The 25,885-nt window shown below is 43.0% G+C and overlaps 1 protein-coding gene across 3 annotated transcripts in view; it reads left to right on the plus strand.

Moving 5' to 3' along the window:
- HPSE2 (heparanase 2 (inactive)) overlaps nt 1-25,885 on the plus strand; it is a 1,066,536-nt gene that overhangs the window by 685,037 nt on the left and 355,614 nt on the right. For all 3 annotated transcript variants that reach the window (XM_029610101.1, XM_029610102.1, XM_029610103.1), the window contains one exon: nt 17,371-17,418. In XM_029610101.1, the coding sequence (XP_029465961.1) occupies nt 17,371-17,418 (48 nt within the window). The remainder of the gene's footprint in view (nt 1-17,370; nt 17,419-25,885) is intronic.

Genomic DNA, 25,885 nt, shown 5'->3' on the forward strand with positions numbered 1-25,885 from the left:
TGGAGAAAGGGACGTTATTTGTAGTGATGTTATGATGTTGGCTCGGGTTATGTACAATAAACTGCGGCCTTTTTGTTATACCATATAGTTGTCATGTGTATTATTTACAAAGGGAGGAGGAAGCGACTGCCGGAACGATGGTCTCGGGTCCCTATGTTAGTGGTGATGGGTCAGGTTGAAGTGCTAGAAATCTGGGTAAACTGCTGGAGGTGTTGGCAAACTGCTGATTCCAAGCATACGCACAAGTAAGCATTTTCAGAATGCAAAGCACTTGCATACCCGCCTCTGCATTTAATTCTGGGTTATTACGTGCATAAAGAATGTGTGTACTTTTTATAATGGTTATAGAAATTATGTATTTTCCTGCATATGCACACATACTGAAATACATGCATGTACTTTTGAGGCAGAGATACATGGTATTTTGTAATCTGTGACATTCCTGCCACACGGATTAGAAAATACTACGGAAACTTTAGCTGCATCAATGTTCACATGTATGTGCTAGCTTACAAAGACTATTGAGAATTGGGTTCCATATGTCAGAGAAAAATTTGCTTACTTAAAAATAATGATAAATGCTAGCTTATTTGTCATAAAAATAGTTTGAGCTATCTGTCTTTTATGTAGATGAAAGATGTAGTTTAGTGTGCAAAGTAAGTAGCATAATGAGATTGTAGATAAGTATGTTTGCATTTCATATCTGAAGCCTGAATTAGAAAGAGTAGTGATTACTTCTTGGTCTTCTTCTCATTTCCAGTCATTGTTTATCCACATTACAAAATCACTGAAGACACAGCTCTAGAGATCTGGTCTTTTTTCAGACATGAGAGAGGGAGGAGGAAAGTCTCCAGCTGACACTTTATCTTTTAGGGAAGACGTGATGTAGGAGAGGAGCTTGGAGTACTTTTTTTTTCAAGACAGTATAAAGGGTAGGAAGGAGGGAGAATTCTGCTGCTGGCAGGCTTTCCTTTCTAATGTTTTGCAGAGCTGGGAGGGAGGGAGGCAGAGTGGCTGCAAATGGGCAGTGGAGGGAGTCCTTATTTTTGTAATCAGGCCAGCAGGGAGGGAAAGAAGGAGGGGGTATTGGTTCCCCTCTCCCCCCCCCCCCTCCCCCCAAAGAGCCTTATTTTTAGGGATCTGGCCAGCTGAGGGGGAAGGAGGAAGAAGGCATTGGACCCCCTTTCCTACAAACTCAGGGGGCCATTGTAAGATGCCTGCTGAAAACAAGTGCTCGTATTGAGAGCCCGTTCTCCTAAAGCGCATGCAGCCACATCCCCCGGACACCCGATGTAGTATTTAAACGAAGGGCTGCATAAAAAAGGGCTTACTGGGGAGAGAATTGTACGTCTGTATCACTCAATTGCATCGGGCATCCACAATTGCAATGAGTGCTCAATACGAGCGTCCATTTTTATCCCATTTCTTCAGGACAATTTTTTGGTTATTTTGCTGAGATTGCTGAAGTGTCTTATATTAAAGCATCCCTTGCTATGGGTGTCTAACTTGTGCGGCCAGAAGCAATTTTTTTTTTTGTAATCAAGCCAATAAACATTTTTTTCTCCACTGCAAACAGTAAATTAAAGTGTCAGAATGATACTAAGTAGAGGGCCCCAGAGGACCGCATGTGTTTATATCTCATGAGCTCTTGACTTGCAAATTGATCTTACTCTACCTCCGGGCTGGAGTAAAATTTGCCATATGTGTTAGGCGCACAGCCACTTTCCTGCATCAGAGGTAATAGCTAATAGCCTCATCTGCATGGAGTTTACATGTGATGGGCGCTATTGGGTGCGCATTTGTTTGGGCACACATTTTGGACGCGCTAATCTCCATAGTGTATTGGGTGCTAGTCTAACATGTCCAGAATGCATGTCCAACAGCTTGTAAACCCGTGTGCTAGGCTGGGTGCATTTCATTGCATCGGCCCCTTATTTTGGCAGATTGTGCTACATGGAGGGAGAAAGGGGCATTAGCTCCCTAGTGGGCCGATACAGTACAGTGCGCTCCGATGGAGCGCACTGTTAACCTGCCATTGAATGCACGTTTTCCCTTACCCCTTATTCAGTCAGGGGCCGAAAATCTGCGTCCAACCCGCCGAACCTAATAGCGCCCTCAACATGCAAATGCATGTTGACGGCCCTATTAGGTATTCCCGCGCGATTCACAAAGCAAATATGCAGCCAAGCCGCACATTTTGCTTTCAGAAATTAGCGCCTACCCAAAAGTAGACGCTAATTTCTTCGGGCACAGGGAAAGTGCACAGAAAAGCAGTAAAAACTGCTTTTCTGTGCACCCTCCGACTTAATATCATGGCGATATTAAGTTGGAGGTCCCGAAGGGTAAAAAAAGGAAAAATAAATTGAGGTCAGTCCGTGGCTGTCGGGTCGAAAACTGGACGCTCAATTTTGCCGGCGTCCGGTTTCCGAGTCTGTGGCTGTCAGCGGGCTCGAGAACCGACGCCGGCAAAATTGAGAGTCGGCTGTCAAACTCGCTGACAGCCGCTGCTCTGGGCCAAAAGGAGGTGCTAGGGGCGCACTAGTGACGCCTCTGCAAGAATTCTATCAAATGCCAAAAAGAGAGATCATATCACCCCAATTCTCCACCATCTCCACTGGCTTCCGATTAAATACAGGATCCAGTTCAAGTCTTTAATGATGATACATAAGGCCTTACACAACATCGCACCTCTCAACCTAACATTTCAAATTCAATTACACACATCTGTGAAACCAACCAGAAGCGCCTATCAGAACAGACTAATCACACAACCGGCAAAATCCGTTCTGAGGAAACGTGCATTATCCACAGCGGGCCCTTCACTTTGGAACTCGCTCCCTCCAGACCTTCGTTTGGAACCATGCCACTCTACATTTAAAGGGAAACTTAAGACTTGGCTTTTCAAACAAGCTTTCCCCTAGAGCCAAGAACTCGAATAAAAGTCTTTTTCAAGCCCACAACGAGTTATTCAGATCTATTATTTTCTTCCTTTTTTCAATCAGAAATTTACACATGCTGACTTCAATGTAAAATCTTGTTTACTTAGTTCTTGTTCAATGTAAAACTTCTTTTTTATTCTGTTCTATGTAAACCGCTATTTGTAGCGATAGTTACTGTTCTTTGTGAACCGGGGTGATATGTATATTATACAGGAACCTCCGGTATAGAAATTATTTAAATAAATAGTGTCCCTAGCGCCTCCTTTTGCCTGTTTCTACTGCCAGGCCTCATTTAAATACTGAATCACGCGCACAGGCGACTTTACTGAATCAGCCCGTAGGTTAGGCATTATTTATGAATTGGCAGTAGGGAGGACGGCAAGGAGGCGGCAATGGCCTCCCAGGCAGCCTTTCTTTTTGTTGAAATCAATCAGGGAGGGAAGGAAGGAAGGAAGGGCTCTGCACTGTTTGGGATGTGGGGGTTCATTTTGAGATGGGGGACAGGAAGGAAGGAGGTATTCTGGGGTTTATAGTTTTTAATTTAGAGGATTTAGCTGGTTAATGACTTAATTTGCAGCACTAACCAGCTAAGTTTAGTCAGAAAACCCAGCCACACTAAATCAGGTTGGTAAACTTTTGACATTCAGCTAGATTTAGCTGAATGTTCTGCTGAAATGTTTGCTGGTTAGGTTCAGTTGAACATTCGCCTAAAGATAACCAGTCTTACCTGCTCATCGGGTATTTGAATGCTGACTTCTGTTTGATTTTGAATGACAATGTCAAATAAATTTGGGAAACAGAAGCTCATAAAAGAGCAATGGTTGACCATACCATCCAGTTAGCAGACTGCTGAATGTGGCACTTCTAGACACCTTTTGCAAATGTCAGCACATGAGTATAAGTATAGTAATGTGCAATATATAAGCTCCAGTTAGCAGCAAAAGGGAAGTTATTATTAAAAACAGTAAAAGATAGATTTTAAGACCCGCACACTGGCGTCCATGTGTGTGCGGTTGCCGAAGTGCACACATGGACATGGCAATTTTATAACATGCGCACATTGATGCACGCATGTTATAAAATCTGCTACCCATGCACACATGATTTTATAATCGACACACGCACATGTGCGCGAGTGCTGTCTTGGGCACGTAAGTGGGAGGAAATTTAGTAGATGTGTGCAGCGAAGGAATAGGCCTTTTCCCCAGGTCCCTCCCAGTCCGCTCCAATAAAGGAGCGGACTGGGAGGAAACTTCCTAAACCCTCTACCTAACCTGCCTCCCTTTTCCCTTACTAACCCCAACCCCTAAAACCCTGCTAACTGCCCTAGATTTTTTTGTTTTAGTATTTATCCACAGTCCGGAGCAGCAGCAACATGCTCAGTTCAATTGGCTCCCAGCGTGTGCTTTAGTGGGACAGTGCCTATTAATGGTGCTGCCTTGGCCCACCCATGGCCCGCACATGCCCTGCCCAGTCCCCGCCTCCAGCCCACCCCTTTTCCAAAAACTCTTTCTTCTGCATGTACTGGGAGATATGCGCGTGGCCACGGGTGTTTGAAAATCTGTGCAGCGAATGCATGACAAGGTCACGCGCATATCTCCCGGATTTCACGCAGGGCTTTTAAAATTAGCCCTTAAGAGGTCAATATTCAAAGCCATTTAATAGCCTACATGTTATCTGTCTAAATGGCAAAATGTGTGTATATCGAACCACTTATCCAGCTAGATAAGTCATTATCTTTGGTAAAATCCAGCCAGATAAAAAAAAGAGGCATTCCAGAGATGTTCTAGGGCATGCCTAATTTATCCAGGTAACTGGGGATCACTTCTGCCCCATTTGGCTTGCTACAATCCCACAGATGAGGTAAGTTACTGCCTTGGGTGGGTAGGTTAGGGGAAAGGCTGGGGGCATAAGAGAAGGGCCAGGAAGGGCTGTGTAGTGGCTCCTATGGGGGGGTTTTCACTGGCTTTCCAAAACAAAAGTCAATGGAAAAAAAATCTGAATTTCAGCAGTGGGTGTTTTATTTATTTTCAAATGAAATAAACCAAAATGTGAGTTTTTCATTTCATTTGAAAATGAATGTGCTCCCTTTTTACATTTGAGGCAGATTTGTAAAAAGTACACGCGCGCGTACTTTTGTTCGCGCACCCGGTGCAAACAAGAGTACGCCGGATTTTAATAGATACGCGCGTAGCCATGCATATCTTTTAAAATCCGAGGTCAGCGAGCGCAAGGCTGCGCAAAATCGGCAGCCTGCGTGCACCGAGCCACGCAGCCTGCCTCCGTTCCCTCCGAGACCGCTCTGAAATCGGAGCGGCCTCGGAGGGAACTTTCTTTCCCTAACTAACCCGCCCCTTGGCCCTAATTCCCCCCCTACCTTTATTTCAAAAGTTATGCCTGCCCGAGGCAGGCGTAACTTACACACACGGGCCGGCTGCCGGTGTGCCATGTTCCGATCCGGGGGCTGGTCCGGAGGCCGCGGTCACACCCCCCAGAACGCCCTTTCCCCCGATGACGCACCGGCCGTGACATGTCCCCCCCCCCCCCCGACACGCCCCCCCCCCAGGAATGCCCTGGGAGTTATGCGCATCCCAGGGCTTGCGTGCGCCGCCGAGCCTATGCAACATAGGATTTCATAAGAGTTGACTTATGTGATTTAGCTGGGTGCCTGTTTTTGTTTTATATAGAATGTGTTTATTATGACAATTAAATTGGCTCTTCTCCATGTATTTAAATATTTATTTAGGTTGTTTTTAGGGTTGTCTTCATAATGCCATTAAGATGATTTTATTATATATTTATATAATATGCCCTTATTATCCATATTGCACAGAAATGTCTTTTTCTGGTAATGTTGGTTAAAAGAAATCAAATCAATTCCTTGTTTAAAAATATTTCACTGGCTAGCCTGTGTGACTTACAGAATGAAGCCATTTCAGATTGAAACAGGATGTCATTATTACTAAAGCGGAGTGGTTTACTGTAAATTTATGAGGAGACTATGATTTAGTAACTAAACCAGTCAACAAAGGTGGCACTATTGTAGTAATGGCTAAGCCAAAATATGGGGGTCATTTTCCAAGCGGATTGCACGCAATAAGGGACGTTTCGCACGCGAAAATTCCCTAATCGCATGCGATACCAAGTTGGGGGCGGAGTCGGGGCGGTGTAGGTATTTGGCGTGGAGTCGGGGGGTGTAGTTATTTGGTTTGATGCCGGCAGCGATCGCACCACAGAGGTGCGATTGCTGCCAGCTATCGCAGGACCACCCCCCCCACTATTACGCCCCCCCACCCCCCCATTACCACGGGATTCACTATGCCTTGCGGTATTAGTAAATCCAGCCCTATATGTCTGAGATTCATCACTAAGTACTCAGCCCTTCCTGGATTTGTTAATAGGCACATTAGGGCCTGGATTCTTAAAGGTCGCAGACCTTAGAGAATCCGGCGGTAATGGGGGGTGGGGCTGCGAAAGCCGGCAGCCATCGCACCACTGCGGTGCGCTGGCTGCCGGCTTACGCACCGAATAACTACACCATAAAAGGTGTAGTTATTCGGCGCAAAACTGGCGGTGATAAAGGTCCTTACCTTTCGCTGCCAGAGATATATCCGCAGAGTCAGCCCCGGTGCCGCCCCGACTCCTCCTCTTCTGGGGCCGACTCCACCCCCATTTAGTGATCGCACGCGAAAAGTCCCTTTTCGCGTGTGATCGCTTTTGAAAATGACCCCCTAAGCCTTTGTCAATGGCAGCAAACATCTGGGGTGCAGCAGGCTGGTTAATGATTTGCTACCTTTCAGCTGTGCTAAATTTAATTCCCTCCATTTATTAAGACATATTTGATAATGTTGTGGTCACTATTGCCAAACAGCTCCAACAGTGTTAACTCTCGCACCAAATCTTACGTTCCACTAAGAACTGGGTAATGTAAGTCTGCGTATGGAAGTGGGGGGGGGGGGGGGGGGACACAAGGGTAGGATGCAGTGTTTGGGTGTATGTGAGATAGAAAGAGAGAAGGGATTGATGCCAAATATATGTGTATAACATATTAGATGGGATGTTAGAGAAGGGATGCAAGGAGGAGCAGGACCAGAGTATAGTAAGGATCCCTCCCTGCTCTCCTCCACACCCACTGCAATTCACATCCTCCCTCCCTTGATCCTGGATTCTAACCCCCAGATACTGGAACCCACTCCCTACCTCTTCCTATTCCCTTCTCCACATCCCAAATTCCTAATCTTCCCAATCTCCCATCCTCTCTGTCCCTAATCCTCTTTCCTTGTAACACTCCTCCCCTTTTCTCCTCACCCCATATCTGATCTTCTTCCTTTTCTCTTCCCATCCCTGAGGTCTCCTCCCTGTACTGATACTTGAGATCACTTTTCTTCACCCAATAAAAATAAATTATATTAATTATACTATAAATTTACAGTAAAACTAATGTATTTTTATAATGAAAAATTAAAGATGGAAATGCTTGCCAGTTTGCTTCAGTTTTTAAATTTTGCAATAGAATCTACCCCTGAGCTACCACAGGAAAGTAGAGTACTGTGTCTTAGACCTCCTGCTTCCTGGGGGAGGGGGGGGCAGGGGAGTGGGGCTAACAGGGGTCGACAGTGCCTAGGGGCACCAAAACCCTAAATCCGTCTCTGCTTATGATGCTTCTTATAGATTCAATCAATAATAGGGATCTGTATGATTCAGGATTTTCTTACTAAAAAAGAAAATGATTTTCTTAAAGTTCCATATCTGAGAATATCTGTCATCTATACATTGCAGAAGATCCACCAAACTTTATTAATCCTCTTGGTCACTCTGTCATTTCTAGAAAGAGGTCTGTCTTTTCTTAGAACCCATTTCAATTTGTATTGATAAATTTATGAAACCCTTTGCCACTTATATTCCTTCTTATATAAGAGATTCATCTGATATTATATTACTAGTACTATTTAACATTTCTATAGCACTACTAGATAATATGCAGAGCTCTACAGATATGTATAACAGTTTCTTCTTCATGGAGCTAATAATCTAGTTAAAACATAGAGACAAGACAAGAGACTTCAGGAAATATATTTATTATAAAAAAAAGTGGTTGAAATCATTAAGGCAATATCAGGGAAAGCCAGGGTTTAAGTTTTTAAACAAGCCATAAAACATGTTTTTTTTGTTGACCTCTGTTGAGCTACAGTGTCATGAGCCTTGGTTTGCAAATACCCAGGCTTTTCTCTGTCTATTTTATATCCTCCCCCTCCTCTCCAACTCAAAATAGCCTTTGCAGCAACAGCCCTTGGCTGAAGGCCGCAAATGTGGCTGCTTTCTGAAATCAGCTAACTTGGATCATAAGTTTGACCACTATGAGTTACCATTCAGTGATAACAGAAGCTGTGAAAGCTGCTTCCACAACATCTCCAGCCCCAGCTAACTGGAGAACAGAAACTTTTTGACCACAAATTAAACTCAGGTCTTTCACATGGCAGTGCCTAACACTGTTACTGAGCCACAGAGTCAGCCAAAATTGTGTTTTTAAGTGGAATTTGAATATGGCTAGAGTGGTAACATTTATTTATTTAAGCATTTTATATACCATCGTTCCATGTATAGAACAGTTTACAAAGGGACATTCATAGTTATAAATTCAGCAAAAAATCAGAAATAAAACAATTTGTTACAGTATTGGTAATCTGTAGGTATTAATTTCCATCTATCTAAAGGCAGCTTCTTGGACCAAAGGAATTAGCCTAGTAAAATAGGCATGGAGTGTGTATAGTTCTGATAGGAATGGTAGTTTTCACATCTTAGTCTGTGGGTTGTTTGAGAATCTTGCATTCTCTCAGTTGATTTATTCTTTGTGATACATACATACAGTTATCTTTTGTCCTTCGTATCTTTATGGCTCTGATATTCTATGTTTTTAAGTTAAATTATATGCAATTATGAATAGCCAAGTTTTTAGTTCATTTTTAAATTTCTTTCTATCTGTTAGGTTACATAATATCTCAGGTAGAGAATTCCAAAGCTTTGGACCCACTATGGAGAATACTCGATCTCTTATTTGTGTCAGATGAGTGCTTCGTATTGTGGAAATATTTCATAGTCCTTCATTTTGGGATCTTATCTTAGTGTTCATTGAGGGTTGTATGGCTGTAGTGTCACTCCTAACAGTCTGGTGTTACTGGAATGAATGATGCTGAATATTATCGTTATTACTTTGTAGTAGATTCTGGATTGTATAGGTAACCAATGCACTGCCATCAGGAAGGGTGTAATGTGATCATATTTCTTAGATCTAATTAATAGTCTTGCTACGGCATTCTGAAGTAGTTATAGTAGTTTTAAGTAGGGATGTGACTCGGGCTTCGGACGATTGAAAATATCGTACAATATTTTCAAAATCGTCAGAAATAGAATGTCAAAGTGGCCCTAACCCCCTACACTCTTATCTAATCCCCACCTCGAGTTACTAGGTGGCCCTAACATAGGGATACAAATACCTACCTATGGGCCATGATATTATGGCCAGTCTCTCTCTCTCTCTCTCTCTCTCTCTCTCTCTCTCTCTCTCTCTCTCTCTCTCTCTCTCTCTCTCTCTCTCTCTCTCTCTCTCTCTCTCTCTCTCCCTCCCATTAAAAATGGTCCCCCCGTGGTTGAATGCAGGAAATACAACAGGTCTGGCACTTATTTGCAGATTCTGAAATGGTATCACAATTTGCACTAACTTAGCTCTTCACACAGGTAATTAGTGCAAGTTGCGATAAATGCTATATTAGCATAAAACACACCCCTTTTGCTATCGCATGCGGTACTTACCACATTTTGATAAATCCAGGCCTAAGTTTGTAAGGAGTAGTCTAGGTTTGAGACTATTAGAGATTTTAACACTGTATGAACATAACTGAATTAAAAAAAACTATTCCAGCCATGTACAGTATAGCAGTAAGGTGGAAATTGGGGGGTGGTAATGGAGAAGAAGAAGAGCATAATTAACAGCTAGCCTGAAAAATGAAGTTTTCAAGGAGGAGTATAAGTGAAAATAAGAGCAGAAAGCTCATGAAGAGCTACAGAGTGAATGCCCTTGTATGTGAGTAGGAGAACCTTGAATTATATGCGTAAGCAGATGGGGAACTAGTATAGTGACTATAGAAGAGTGTTTACATGACTATAGTAACACAGTAGATGGCAGAAAAAGACCAATTAATGCATACAGTCTGCCAAGCTCTTTCTTGTTCAAACTGCCAGAGATATATTTTAGCTGCCATCACAGACTGTGATCGCCTGTAGGATATTGTTCCTTATGCAAGACAGTTTGTCGCATCTTCTTCCATTGTACTCTACCCTCTTGGGTAGGTGAATATGCAAGTTCCCTTTTTTAGTTCATACTTAGTAACCTTTGCCTCCCATTTGCAAATATAATGACCCACAATAACCTAAAGTCACTAATACCAGCGCAGCATAACACTATTTTTTTTATTTATTTTATTTAAGGTTTTTATATACCGGCATTAGTATGCAAACATCATGCCGGTTTACATTGGAACTAAAAAGGAGGAAAGGAAATACAATGAACAGGGGTATTGGGAGGGGGCATAGCATAGGCTGCAGAGGAGATAAAGGCAAGGAAGCGGACAGTAAACTGTGATGAACTATGTACAGTATGGAGTATAACTATAAATACATTATAAATACATTATATACAGGGCTGTGGATCAATTGTGTTAGTCAAGAGGACAGGGGGGGCAGGGTGGAGCGGGAAAGAGAGGTCTATTCGAGGTAGGCTATTCGGAAGAGCCAGGTCTTTAGTTTCTTTCTAAATTTTGTGTAGCATGATTCGAGTCTAAGGGGGGTCGGAAGGGAGTTCCAGTGCCTGGGGCCTGCGATGGAGATTGCTCTATCCCTTGTAGAAGAGAGGTGGGCTTTTTTAAGGGAGGGTATGGTAAGGGTACCTTTATTGACAGTTCTGGTGGGCCGGTCAGAGCGTGTGAAGATGAGCGGGTCATCAAGCCAGTCAGAGTTATGGGAGTAAAGACACTAGAGAAATACTAGAAAAAATACTAGAAAAAAATACTAGAAAAAAATACTAGAAAAATACTAGAAAAAAATACTAGAAAAAAATACTAGAAAAAACTAGAGAAACACTAGAGAAAGAATAGAAGAATAAATAAATGTGGTAGGGATATGCATGGGAAAAATGATGTTTCATTTGGGGGTTTTTATTCATTTTTCATTTCATATTTACTTTATTTCATTTCAATTAAAGGAAAAAAAACCAAACATAAAAAAAGAAATAAAGGGGCTGGAATCCTCCATTCTCCCACTGCAAAAAAAAAAAAAAACACAAAAAAACCCACTGCAATAAAAACAATTAACCCACTCCCCAGCCTTCCCCATCCTCCCATTCTCCCCATAACAATCTTACTCCATTCGTGAGGTTGAATAATTTGAAATGGGGCAGAGGTGATCCCCAGTCACTCCTATCCTGCTGAGTACCATTGTTAAATGTTGTCAATTGGCCCTGAAGCCTTGAGGCCAGCACTATTTTGACAACAGGATACAGCAAGACAGGAGCAACTGGGGATCAGGAGCAGCAGCGGTGGCAGTGGTGGCAGGGGGTGCATGCCTATATTTTTTTTTGGGGGGGGCGGGGATCACATGGATCACACAGCCACTTTTTTAAAACTCTTTACAGAATGAACTAGCAGACATGTTACAGCAGATTGAACAATACATATTGGGTACATGGCAGATGACTAGTTTGACTCTCCTATAGACATTAGACACATAGAATCATTATTAAAAAAATAGCAACTTTTCAACTCTGTGCATGATTTAAATAACCTACAATCTTGATGTAGTCCCAATATTTGCCCCAAATTTTATCATACATACATAGCAATGTTTTTTGTAAAGTATGTCATTTTTTCAATTAACGTAATGTCATGAACTTGTTTATACCAATGACTAAGTAACAGCACAGACTTCCAGTGAATTGCAATTGTAAACCATGCCACATGAATTAGTTGGTTACCCAGTTTGTGTTCATAGACATTCAGTGTTGCATCAATCCAAAGCCCTAGGAGACATACCCACCACCACAAAAGCAGTGACCAGGCATTTCTTCTCTCCCCTTAGCCCCATCCTTTTTCTTCCAACTCCTTTCCCTTGCTCCCAGCCCTCCCTTAAGATTCCCTCCTCCACCTCTTCCTCCCATGAAACCTTGCTATCAAACCAGCTTGCTCTTTTCTCCATGCTCCTGATCGTACTCCTCTCCCTCTTGCTGTCTAGTTTTCCAACCCCCACCTTCTGCTCCCCAGCTCTCCCAGGTACCATAGCTCTTCTTGAAAGGCAGCAGCAGCAGCAGTGGTCCCAGAGTGGGGGCAATTTAGCTGCTCTAAGGGCAGCCTAGAAGGCAGATCCAGGAACTAGCAGTGGTGGCAAAAGGAATTCCACAGAGCTGGAAATGGAGACAAATAGGCAGGAGCAGGTGGTGGGCAGAAGGGCAAAGTAAGGCAAGCCAGGCAGCCGCAGCATGTAAGCTGCACCACAGAGGCTAGGAAACCAAGCCAAGTGGCAGTAGAGATCAAGATCACAGCCAGTGTTGACAACTGATACTTGAAGAAAGTCACTACACCCACTGTGAAAGTCTCCAGATTGGGTGCAAAGTAGTTAGAACTAGAGATGTGAATCGGAACCGGAATCGGTTCCGATTCCGGTTCCGATTCACATCGTTAATTTTTTTTTTGTGCGGCCCAATCGTGGTTTTATCGGCTGCGCCCGAGCCGATAAATAAAAAACCCAACCTGACCCTTTAAAACTGTTCCCTTAGCTTTCCCCACCCTCCCGAACCCCCCCCCCCCAAAACATTTTACAAGTACCTGGTGGTCCAGTGGAAGTCCCGGGAGCGATCTCCCGCTCTCAGGGCCGTCGGCTGCCACTAATAAAAATGGCGCCGATGGCCCTTTGCCCTTACCATGTGACAGGGTATCCGTGCCATTGGCCAGGCCCTGTCACATGGTAGGAGTAATGGGCAGCCGGCGCCATCTTTAAAAATGGCGCAGGACATCCAGTGCTCCTACCATGTGACAGGGGCCGGCCAATGGCACGGATACCCTGTCACATGGTAAGGGCAAAGGGCCATCGACGCCATTTTGATTAGTGGCAGCCAACTGCCCGAGAGCGGGAGATGGCTCCTGGGACCCCCACTGGACCACTAGGTACTTGTAAAAAGTTTTGGGGGGATTCGGGAGGGTAGGGGAAACTAAGGGAACAGTTTTAAAGGGTTGGGGTGGGTTTAGGGATTGTTTTGGTGTGCCGTTTTTCCCGCCCTCCCCCAAAACAATAAGAGAACCCCAGGAACAAAATCGTGGGGTTCTCTTATCGGGAGCCCCCGATTTCTGACGATTTTGAAAATATCATCCGATATTTTCAATCGTCTGAAGCCCGATTCACATCCCTAGTTAGAACCAACTTGCTGGGCAGTGGCGTTAGCATAGCTGATCATCTCAAGATTAATGTGGTGGCTCACACTCACATCCACTTTCATACTCTCTCAGAAACTGACAAAAACACACTATTTCAGACACACTGACACACTCTCCTGCATCCTGTCAGACATACATGTAAAGATAGTCTCAGGCACTGACCAACACTTTGTCTCTCTGATACACACACATACATTTACTGCTGCTCATGTACTCACTTAAAGGTGAATTTTCAAAAGTTGCACACACAAAAAATAGCATTTGCGCATGTAAAATAGCAGATACACAAATATACAGTATTTGAAAAACCTCAGTGTACACGTGTAAATCAGGGTCCATTAATAAATTTGTCTGTGTAAAAAAGGGGCAAACTGAGGGCATTCTGGGATGGGGCTGACGTATCTAAGTTGCTATTTTATAAGCAATTTCTGCATGCAAATTTGGCACCTTACTTGCATATATTATTCCTGCTCAATATCTGGAATAAGTGATCATTAATATCTTAAAAGTGAAAAAATAACTGGGTGAGGGGTCTGTGTAAAATAGGGGGACTACAGGCTAAACAGTCAGGAGGGTCTTTCCGAGCTGCAGATTGACTGCTTCCTAGAGAGAAAATTAGACTTCCTAATTAGTATTCCCCTCCTTCTGGACATGGTGCAAGTAGAAATGCATGAATTGTGAGCAAGCCCTTTATACCCACATAAATGGCATGTATTTGCACATATAAAGAGGCGGGATTTACACAAGTAAATATCACTGTAACCCCACCCCAGTATGCCTATCCTGTATAAGTGGGACCATTAAAGAATTTGGTTTTCTTCGGGGCTGGAACCACTCTCCAGCAAGCTCTTTCACATTCTCTCTTACTTCCAGGGCCAAATCCTTTATAGATGGAGGGAAATATTTGCTTTCAGGGCCCATTGTGACAGGGGTAACCTTTTAAACATTTCTCTTTCCTTTATGTTCCTTTTAGAGAGGAAACCTGTCCTTATAGTGGGTGCAGTGAGTGCAAAAGAAATATTCTGTTGTCACCAAGTTAGTGCCCTAAATTTAAGTTTTTACTGTTCAAACAACAGTGATGAATGTCATAATAGCTCAAACTGCAGCACCACAGAAGTATCTTGTTCTCTTTTGGTTAAGTCTCTTTCTCTCCATCTGTGCAGGACTCACAAAGCAGGGCTAAGGAAACATCCACTCTTCAGGGCTTGGTTAATTGGAGCTCCCAGATGGGCAAGGTCTCTTTAGAATAGTCAAAAAGCCCCTTCTAAACTGGTAGAAATGGTAAAGAGTCCATACACAACAGTAAATCTTCTCTCTCTCTCCAGGGTAGTGAAAACATTGGATGGGTGTCCACAGTGATGTTTGATTTCCTTTACTCATGGTTAGCAGATCTTCTGGATTCCCTTAGTTCTTACAGTCTCTTTATTTCTTCTTTCTGGATTCCTGATGGGAGGAATCCTTTTGAAGCAAGCAGCTCTCTTTTCTTCAATATAGGAAAGAAGGGTTTCCAAAACTTCCTCCTGGATCTTGAACTTAAAGTCTTTTACCCTCAACTGAATTTAACACCAGAATTCCTCCTTACAGCAGATCACTGACAGCTCCTTTTCCTCATTGAGGGTTTGGAGGGCAGATCTTCCCTATCCTGCACAGCTCCAGACACAGGGTTCCTCATGCCCTGAGTCCAGGTGGCGTACAGGCTCTTACAAGGCTCATAACATTTAAAATCTTAAACCCAAAAATTAGATCTTGAGGGAAAATCCTAAATAGCCATTGAGTGTACTGTATAAGGAAACCCCTCCCAACCCTGGTCATGACTTCCAGGCATGGTTTGACTGGCTCCTCTGACTGGGCCTAAAAAGCAACTTAAGAAAAAAAACTCCTTTCTAACTTTCAGCAAACCTAAAGTGACTGACCCCTGAGCTCGCTGTAGGAGCTGCTTTATATAATCTCAGGGGTATGGCAATTCCAGACCCCTCAAAGGCAGGGGCTACATTTGAATAGTAACCTCCCCCTCACACTAACCTGCATGTTCACTAACTGAACTAAAGGCTCACCCAGGTCTTAATGGTGATGTAACCATAAGGTCCATCACATTACACATGTATTTAATTAAAATAGATGATAAATATATGCATGTCATGTATATATGTTAACTTTCCATGCATATCTTCTTTTTAATGCTCCACGTATTATTTCCACTTTTGCATGCAGAGTTGGTCTATACTGTATTTCCCAATCCTCTCCTGTGAGCACCCCTACCTAGTCAAGCTTTCAGGATAACAAGAATGATTATGCATGAGAAAGAATTGCATAAAAGGAGTTTCAATGTATTCAAATCTATCTCATGCTTATTCATTGTGGTAATCCAGAAAATTTGACTGGGTAGGTGTACCTCCAGGAGAGGTTTGGGAAACAAAGGTCTAAATATGGGATAACTGGTAGATCTATCTCCTCTGGGACTTTAAGATCAGGTTCAGTGTTTCTCCTTATTGTTTGCAATGTGGGAAAGACCTGGACCAGACCTTCCTGTCCTGAGGTTATGGAGCCTGCTGCTATTTCATGTCCACAAGGTATATCTAGGATGTAAGGAAATAAATGCTTGTGAGGATGAGTACATCATCATCATCATCATATGTCTGGGTGATTTTTATATTCCTGTGAACCAGTATTTTTCTCCTTTGGAAAAGGACCTTATTATTGTCGCTATCTATCCCTTTGTAATTTATTTGTGTCTTGTGTGTTACACTATATCAGGCCAAGAATTTCCACAAATCTACGCTCGCGCGTAGATATTAAACTCCAGCCACAGCCTCTCTCATACACACACAGCCTCTCACACACTCACAAACACATACCCATGCTCTCACCCACCCACAGGCTCTTACTCTTGCCCCCACACAGAGAGGATGGCACCCACACTCACAGCCAGTCACATATACACCACCACCCACAGTATCTCACCCAGCCACACACACAAAGCCTCTCACTCTCCCCTAACACACGCAGGTTCTTAACCCTCACATACATACAGCCTCTCTCACACACTCATACACTCCCACAGCATCTCACCCACTAAGGTAATCTTCCACAACCCCCTCCTCCCACCCACACAGTCTAGCTCTCACACCCAGGTGCTCATACATACACAAGCAGTCTCCCACACCCACAGTCACCACCCCACCACCTAGGGTCTCACTCAGCCACACACATACACACTGGGCCTGGGCCTCATCTTCAGCCGCCGGCCAATGGTGTCCATTGGCATCCTCCATGTCTTCTCTCGCTCTCTCTTCAGCCACCGCAGGACAGGCTCTGCGGTGGCCTACTGAATTGTGGAGTGGGCAGCAGCAGGAATCGCTTTTATCCCAATGTCATCGCCTTCTGCTGCAGGGCTGATCTCATGGTAAAAAATGCAAGACTGGCTCCGTGGCAGCAGAAAATGATGTCGTGATAAACACAATACCTGCTGCCTGGGAGGAGGTATAGAAAGGTGTGATGCCACTGATCGGATCAGGCAGGGGTTTGATTTATTCCTGCCTGATCCAATCCCTGCATGGGGGTGCTAAAAGCTGTGCATGACCGTGAAAAAGGTTTTGCACGGTTGCACACGTGCACAGCTTAGAGGGAACAGTGGTTGAGGGGGAAAGTTGATGTTTGTCGCATATTTGAATTTATATAGATGAATCCCCACTGGGCAGACTGCAAGAGCTATAGTAGCATGGCAATTCTGTTACAATGAGAGATTAGAATTTGAGCAATTCTTTTTTCAGTGAAGTCATAGTTCATTATTGCAGGTCAGGAATATAAATATTTATCTAGTAATTCAAGACAGAAGGGGCTTGAATATATTTAACCTTTTCAATACTAAATGTAGCTCAGAATTAATATAGGTACTAATTTTTCATTTGTCTAGGCTTGGAGGTTATATGGTTTCCTTTTCTATTTTTCTGCAGGTTCATGAAAGTGGCTGGCAGCACAGTGGATGCTGTTACCTGGCAACAGTAGGTATTTTTCATTGAATGTTAGTAACCACAGAGAATTACAGCTTCGTGACTGAGAGGTTTGGGCTACCACCTTTAAATATGAATCATATTTGATATACATGTGCTGTGGTATCCATAAAAAATATACCCCCCCCCCCAAAAAAAAAAATCAGTCTAGGTATCAATATGACAGCCTTAATATAGACTAAAGTGAGAGTCAATTTCATATTCATATAACCAAAAAAACTCAAGACTTGGCTTTTCATCCAAGCCTTCCCTTAAGCCTAACATTGCAACAGTTCTTTCATTTAGCCCAATAGACTAAATGACCGACCCAGCCACTGTATACTCATCCGTTCTCATTCTCCAGTTTTTTCTGTCCTTTATTTCCTGGCTACTCTAGCCCCCAAGTTCATTCTCCCTGTTATTTGTATCTGCGCCTCGGCCTTCCTGTTATATGGTTTTGTTCAGTTAACCACTAAGTTTGATGTAAACCGGCCTGATATGAAGCTTCTCATGAAGTTCGGTATAGAAAAATGGTAAATAAAATAAATAAATAAATAAAATAACCATAAATTCAATCCATTATTAAAAGAACCATCATATACTTTTTTGGACCAATGATTATAACTCAGTGAAGGCAGTCTTATACTCTTGTCATATACTGACGTATATGATATATGGTCCTTTTTTAATAACTGATTGAATTTATAGATATGTGGATATTAAGTTGACTCACACTTTAGCCTATGATTATATAGTAAAACTATCACCTTGATATCTTGATTGATTTGTTTTTGGTATATTTTGTTATATTGTCATCTAGTTTTGGACAATTTATTTTGGTAATATCTATAAGAAATGAAAATCAACAGTTTATCAAATCAGCCATAATTCTATCTTTCAATGAGAAGATGTCTATAATATCTCTGCTATGATATCTTCAGGGAAAACATATCTGGGTTTAACCTGGTCACTATAGTCCTTTAATCAGAAATAAAGCCTTATATATTCACTGGTATTAGGAAATATGCATGTGGGATCAACACAATCCATTGCTCTACAACTGCAAGAATATATATTGTTTTTTCTGTAATTAATTTTATTGTAAATCTACCTAGTCCTTTCCTTTGAGAACAGGGTTGGGTTTTATTAATTATTATTTTGTAATTAGGTATTAAACAATGATTGTGCTTTGGGAAATTACATTTAATTGATGCATTTTTTATTATTTAATTATTTAATTATATTGCATTTTGCTTAAAGAAGATAAGTCCTGCACTTTGTACATACACTGTACTGATCACACACTATTTTGTGATGTAGATCACTATTGACAAAAAAAAATCATAGGAAAAACAGTGAACTATTATTTACTAGTGAACAGATATTAGAACAAGAAACATTAGATGGTGAAATATAATGGGGTCAATATTCAAAGCCATTTAGATGGAGACTTCACAAATTATCCATCTAAATGACTTGATTTGAATAATTCCCTTGCTTATCCAGCTAACAGTTAGCAGTATAAGTCTTTATCTGGCTATAATTTAGCCAAATAAGAAAGGGGAGTGTTGGGGCATTCTGTGGTAGGGCAGAGATGAGGAATAACTTATCCGACTAACTCCAATATTAAGAGTTACTCGGATAAGTTTTTGCTTAACTCTAGATGTGCCCAAGAGCAGGTCTAAATTTAGACCAGGAATATAGCTGGTTAAGTACTAATAAAAAAAAAAAAGGTCATAGGCATACTGGCCTTAAAGCCCCACCTGTGAGGTTTTGTTGTGGTGGGCCAATACTGTTGAATTTAACCCTGTAATTCCTGGTGTTGAAGAGATACCAGCTGTTGCAGTAACAAGTCTTTATCTTCACTCAGACAGTTTGCTTGAGTTTACTGAGTCCTTTTCTTGCAGCAGGGGATTGCCAGCAGATTGTGAGTGCATTCCTTTATCAAACCCAGGAGGCTCAGTGTAGCAGTCTAATAGTCAGGCCTGGATTTATCACTAGGAACACTAGGCCAGTACCTGGCAAATATCTGGGGGGGGGGGGGGGGGGGGGCATCAAACTGGCTGAAGATTTACTGCCATCCAACTGTGCTGAATTTCACTCAGTCAAGGGTAGCCCTCTGCTTCCTAATCCAGTCCCTCCCTTCCCAAGCAGCATGCAGGGAACAAAATGGGAGGGGGTGAGCCTGGAGCACAGAGCAAAGGGGGATCATTTTGATAAGATTATGAGGAGCTAAAAGGTGATCAGATGGGGAGAAGGGGGAAGTGTTTGTATGTGTGTGAGAGAGAAGGAATTGATGCTGGTGTATGTGTGCCAGATTTAGAGGTTAAAGACGAATTGTAAGGGGGAGCAGGACCAGAGCACAATAGGGATACCTCCATCCTCTTCTTTCACCTCCTCCAACCACTGCAATTCAGGTTCACTCTCTCTCGATCTCAGATTCTATCCCCTAGATCATAGAACCTCCCCTCCCTCCAGATCCTGGAACCTACACCCCAATATGTCCTACTCCTTTGAAACGATATAGATTAAATCTATAACGTTGCCTACTTTTCCTTCAAAATGATATTGTCACAGATGTTACGAAGTTACAATGTAAAATAAGAAGCCTATTTCTTATGGAATCCTCTGTTGCACTGTAAACAAATGTGATATGCCAAATTGAACATCGGTATATAAAAACAAAAACATAAATAACTCCATGCCTAGTCCCCCTCCTTTACTCTCCCCATCCCTGATCCTCTCACCCTCTTCTTCTCTTTTGCCCATTCCTGAGATCTCATTCCTATACTGATACTTAAGATCTTTTTTTCTCACCCAATAAAAAAATAAATTATACAGACACAAGCAAGGTTTGAAAATTACTTAATTTTTATAATATGAAAGATGGAAATGTTTGCCAATGTGCTTCAGATTTTTCCAGTGTTTGTCAAAGAATCTATGTCTGAGCTGCTGCAGCAAACTGTGGGACTGTGCCTTACACCTCCTGCTCACTGTTGTCCGATCTTACCTGGGGGGGAGGGGAGGGCGGGGTGAAGCAAAAGTGCCTAAGGTTGGAAAACTCCTCAGTCTGTCTCTGGTAGTAGTAATCATTGTCCATGCACTGCTCAGTCCCCTCACCAATATAAGTTCATAGGGCAGAGACCTGAATTATAGGACCCTGCTCTATTTGTTTCAAAGCCATAATATAGCTCTGTAGCACTCAGATTTATTCCATGTAAATTAGTGTTAAGTTTTTTCATGTAGCTTTGTTTTCTTGACATTTACCAATCACTAACTGAAGCTCTTTTCTAACATTTTACTAGTAAAGATAACCAGCCACTTTGTTAATTTTGAAGAAATAAAAGGATTTATTTTCTCGCTCTAGTGCAAGGTTTCTGTATGAATAAATTTGCCCTTCAAAAATAGAAACCTCCCCAGCCTATTATAGACCAGTGGTGGAGCCACAGGTGGACCTGGGTGGACCATGGCCCACCGACTTTGGGCTCAGCTCCATCCATCAGTGTTGCCCAGCGGCCCAAGAAGAGAGGTCCTGTCACAGGGCCGCAGCAGATATGCTGGGCAAAAGGAGGAAGAGGTCCACGAGACCCCATCCCGCCATGGCCCAGAGCAGAAACCTGCGAGGCTGCCAGTGGACCCCATCTCACCAGCGGCCGAGAAGAGGAGGAGGCCTGCGAAGCCACCTGTGGACCATATCTGACCGGCGGCCAAGGAGAGGAGGAGGAGGCCTGCGACGCTGCCGAGAAGAGGAGTAGGATCGGGAGGCCGGCAATCAAAGAAAAAAAAAACCCTCACCAGAAGGTGCCCATTCCTCTGCTCCTCCATGTGTGCCGGCCCTGCGCATTCAAAACTCATGCGGCTAGTAAGTGCTCTATGCTAATCTCATGCATTGCGAGATCAGCATAGAGGCATGCTAGCCACACAAGTTTTTAATATCATGGGTAGGCACAAAAGGAGAAGTAGCAGAATAGGCTTCCCCTTTTGCTACCAATGGGGAACCCGCCCATGTTTTGTCTTTATCTGTGAATGGTAGCTTGCCTGAGGGTGTGTGTGTGTGTGTGTGGGGGGGGGGGGATGTAAATGGTAGCCTGTCTGGGGGTGTGGTGTGTGTGAATGGGAGCCTGCCTGGTGTGGAGGTGGGGGGATATGAATGATGGTAGCCTGCCTGGGGAGGGGTGTGTGTGTGTGTATGAATGGTAGCCTGCCTGGGTGTGTGTGAATAATAGCCTGTCTGGGTGTGTGTGTGTATGAATGGGAACCTGCCTGGGGGAACTGGGGGCTGCTTGAATAGGAGCCTGCCTGGGGGAGTTGGGGGTGTGTATGAATGGAAGCTTGCCTGGGAATGGGGGTGAGTGAATGGTAGCCTGCCTGGGTGTGAGTGTATATGTGGATGATAGCCTGCCTGGGGAGGGGTATGTGTGTGTGTGTGTGTGTGTGTGTGAGAATGTGAATGGTAGCCTGTCTGGGTGTGTATATGTGTGAATAGGAGCCTGCCGGGGGGGGGGGGGTCTAGGGGGATGTGAATGAGATCCTACCTGAAGGGAGGGGGGTATATGTAAGAGAGAGCATGTGGAGTGAGAACTTGTGTATGTAGGAGTGGGAGCCTGCATGCGAGAGAGCATTTGAGATTGGGAACCTGTATGTTTGTGTGGGAATGTTAGCCTGCATATGAGAGTGAGAGTCTGTGTGTGTGCATATGTATGAAAGTGGGAGCAGGAGCCTGCATATGAGAGTGAGAGCCTGTGTGTTGCGCTTGTGGGAATGGGAGTATTTATGTAAGGGCATGTGAGAATGAGAACCTATGTGAGTGTTTGTAGGAGTGGGAGCTTGTGTAAAAGAGTACATATAAGAGTGACAGCCTATGTGTGTGTGTGTGTGTGGGAGTGGGATCTATGTGTATGTGAGAGAGCATGGAAGTGTGGAATTCTGTGTGAGAGAAAGCATATGTGTGTGAAAGAACATGTGAGAGAGTCTGTGTGTGTGTGTATGAAGGCAGAAGAAAAGAAGATAGAAAAAAAGAGATCCTGAAAAAGAAACAAGGAAAAGACAGCAAGGGGGAAAAAGAGACTGGGACCAACTGATTAGAAAAAGAAGGTCAGACAACAAAGGTAAAAAAAAATGTTTTGCCTTTCAGAGATTGGAATTTGCCATCTTTGGGAATATGCATTTCTTACATATTTTTGCTTTTTCTTCAGTATTCCAGTGTTCACAGAGGGGTAGATTTTATAAACTTACTCGCGCGAACAAAAGTACGCCGCCGCGCGTATCTTATAAAATCCAGGGTGGGCCCGCGCAAGGGGGTGCACATTTGTGCACCTTGCGCGCACCGAGCCCTACGCACGCTGCCCGTTCCCTCCACCCCCCGCACCTTCCCCTCCCCTACCTAACCCACCGCCCCTATTTAAACCGCCCCTACTGTTGTCGGCAGAGTTACGCCTGCCCGAAGCAGGCGTAACTCTGCGCGCACCAGCAGGCTGCTGGCGCGCCATCGCCCGACCCGGGGGCTGGTCTGGAGGCCTCGACCACGCCTCCAGGCCGGCATCATGCACCCAACACGCCTCCCACCCCGAAATTCACGCCACCCACCCGACACGCTCCCTTTGCGAAGCCCCGGGACTTATGCGCGTCCTGGGGCTTGCGCGCGCTGCCAAGCCTATGCAAAATAGGCTCGACGCGCGCAAGGGGCTTTTAAGGGTTATGCGCATAACTTATGCGTGTAACCCTTTTAAAATCCAGCCCAGAGTGTGGTTTCTTAGGCTTTCCATTTCAGTTTTGTCTGCATGTTTGTTTCTAATTAGTAGTCCCTTATTCTGTCTTAGATAAGGGTCTGTCTGTGTTGCATACATGTGACAGAGATGCAGTATTTTGGCTAGCATCTAGTTCCGCTGTAGGGATTTGTAGCATAGAAACATGATGGCAGAAAAGGACCAAACGTCCATTCAGTCTGCCCAGCAAGCTTATGGTAGTATCATCCGCACCATACAGGTCTCCTCTATAATGGTAGCATCAGGGGGTGGCATCTGTTGTGCCGTACAAGTTATCCCCATACTTAGTTTCCCAAACCATTAAAGTAAGGGCCCTTGTTGGTTGCTGCTTGAGTCCAGTTAACCATTATCTCTTATCTATTGCCACTGAAGCAGAGAGCAATGGTGGATTTACATCACAAGTATAAAGCTTATTGGTTAAGGGTAGAAACAGTCGCATCAGCAAGTTACCCCCATGCTTATTTATTTTCCTAAACCATAAAATTCAATGTTCTAGTAACCGACAAGAGAGGGAGCAATTATAGATCTAATTCTTAGTGGAGCACAGGATTTGGTGAGAAAGGTAACAGTGGTGGGGCCACTTGGCAATAGTTATCATAATATGATCAAATTTGAATTAATGACAGGAAGGGGGACAGTAAGTAAATCCACTGTTTTAGCACTAAACTTTCAAAAGGGAAACTTTGATAAAATGAGAAAAATAGAAAAAAATTGAAAGGAGCAACAACAAAGGTAAAAAGTGTGCAAGAGGCATAGATATTGTTAAAAAATACCATCCTAGAAGCACAGTCCAGATGTATTCCACACATTAAGAAAGGTGGTAAGAAGGCAAAACGATTACCAGCATGGTTAAAAGGGGAGGTGAAAGAAGTTATTTTAGCCAAAAGATCTTCATTCAAAAATTGGAAGAAGGATCCAACAGAAGAAAATAGGATAAAGCATAAGAGCTAGAAAGTTAAATGTAAGACATTGATAAGACAGGCTAAGAGAGAATTTAAAAAGTTGGCCATAGAGGCAAAAACTTTTTAAAATATATCTGAAGCAGAAAGCCTGTGAGAGAGTCAGTTGGACCGTTAGGTGATCAAGGGGTTAAAGGAGCACTTAGAGAAGATAAGGCCATTGTGGAAAGATTAAATAATTTCTTTGCTTCGGTGTTTACCGAAGAGGATGCTGGGGAGGGACCTGTACTGGAGAAGATTTTCATGGATAATGATTCAGATGGACTGAACCAAATCACGGTGAACCTAGAAGATGTGGTAGACCTGATTGACAAACTGAAGAGTAGTAAATCACCTGGACTGGATGGTATACACCCCAAAGTTCTGAAGGAACTAAAAAATGAAATTTCAGCCCTATAAGTAAAAATTTCTAACCTATCATTAAAATCATCCATTGTACTTGAAGACTGGAGGATAGCTAATGTAACCCCAATATTTTAAAAGGGTTCCAGGAGTGATCCAGGAAACTACCGACCAGTTAGCCTCACTTCAGTGCCAGGAAAAATAGTGGAAAGTGTTCTAAACATCAAAATCACAGTACATATAGAAAGATATGGTTTAATGGAACAAAGTCAGCATGGCTTTACCCAAGGCAAGTCTTACCTCACAAATCTGCTTCACTTTTTTGAAGGAGTTAACAAACATGTGAAAAAAGATGAACCAGTAGATGTAGTATACTTGGATTTTCAGAAGGCATTTGACAAAGTTCCTCATGAGAGGCTTCTAGGAAAAGTAACAAGTCATGGGATAGGTGGTGATGTCCTTTCGTGGATTACAAACTGGCTAAAAAACAGGAAACAGAGAGTAAGATTAAATGGACAATTTTCTCAGTGGAAGGGAGTGGGCAGTGGAGTGCCTCAGGGATCTGTATTGGGACCCTTATTTTTCAATATATTTATAAATGATCTGAAAAGAAATACGAGTGAAGTAATCAAATTTGCAGATAATACAAAATTGTTCAGAGTAATTAAATCACAAGCAGATTGTGATAAATTGCAGGAAGACCTTGTGAGACTGGAAAATTGGGCATAAAAAAAATGGCAGATAAAATTTAATGTGGATAAGTGCAAGGTAATACATATAGGGAAAAATAACCCATGCTATAGATACATAATGTTAGGTTCCATATTAGGTGCTACTATCCAAGAAAGAAATCTAGGCGTCATAGTGGATAACACATTGAAATCATTGGTTCAGTGTGCTGTGGCAGTCAAAAAAGCAAACAGAATGTTGGGAATTATTAGAAAGGGAATGGTGAATAAAACAGAAAGTCATAATGCCTCTGTATCGCTCCATGGTGAGACCGCACGTTGAATACTGTGTACAATCCTAGCCGCCGCATCTCAAAAGAGATATAATTACAATGGAGAAGGTATAGAGAAGGGCTACCAAAATAATAAGGGGAATGGAACAGCTCCCCTATGAGGAATGACTAAAGAGGTTAAAACTTTTCAGCTTGGAGAAGAAACGGCTGAGGGGGGATATGATAGAGGTATTTAAAATCATGAGATGTCTAGAACAGGTAGATGTGAATCGGTTATTTACTCTTTCAGATAATAGACTAGGGGGCACTCCATGAAGTTAGCATGTGGCACATTTAAAACTAATCGGAGAAAGTTCTTTTTCACTCAATGCACAATTAAACTCTGGAATTTGTTGCCGGAGGATGTGGTTAGTGAGGGATAATATAGCTGTGTTTAAAAAAGGATTGGATAA

The sequence above is a fragment of the Rhinatrema bivittatum genome, chromosome 7 (assembly GCF_901001135.1).
Source record: "Rhinatrema bivittatum chromosome 7, aRhiBiv1.1, whole genome shotgun sequence".
Classification (NCBI taxonomy): Eukaryota; Metazoa; Chordata; class Amphibia; order Gymnophiona; family Rhinatrematidae; genus Rhinatrema; species Rhinatrema bivittatum.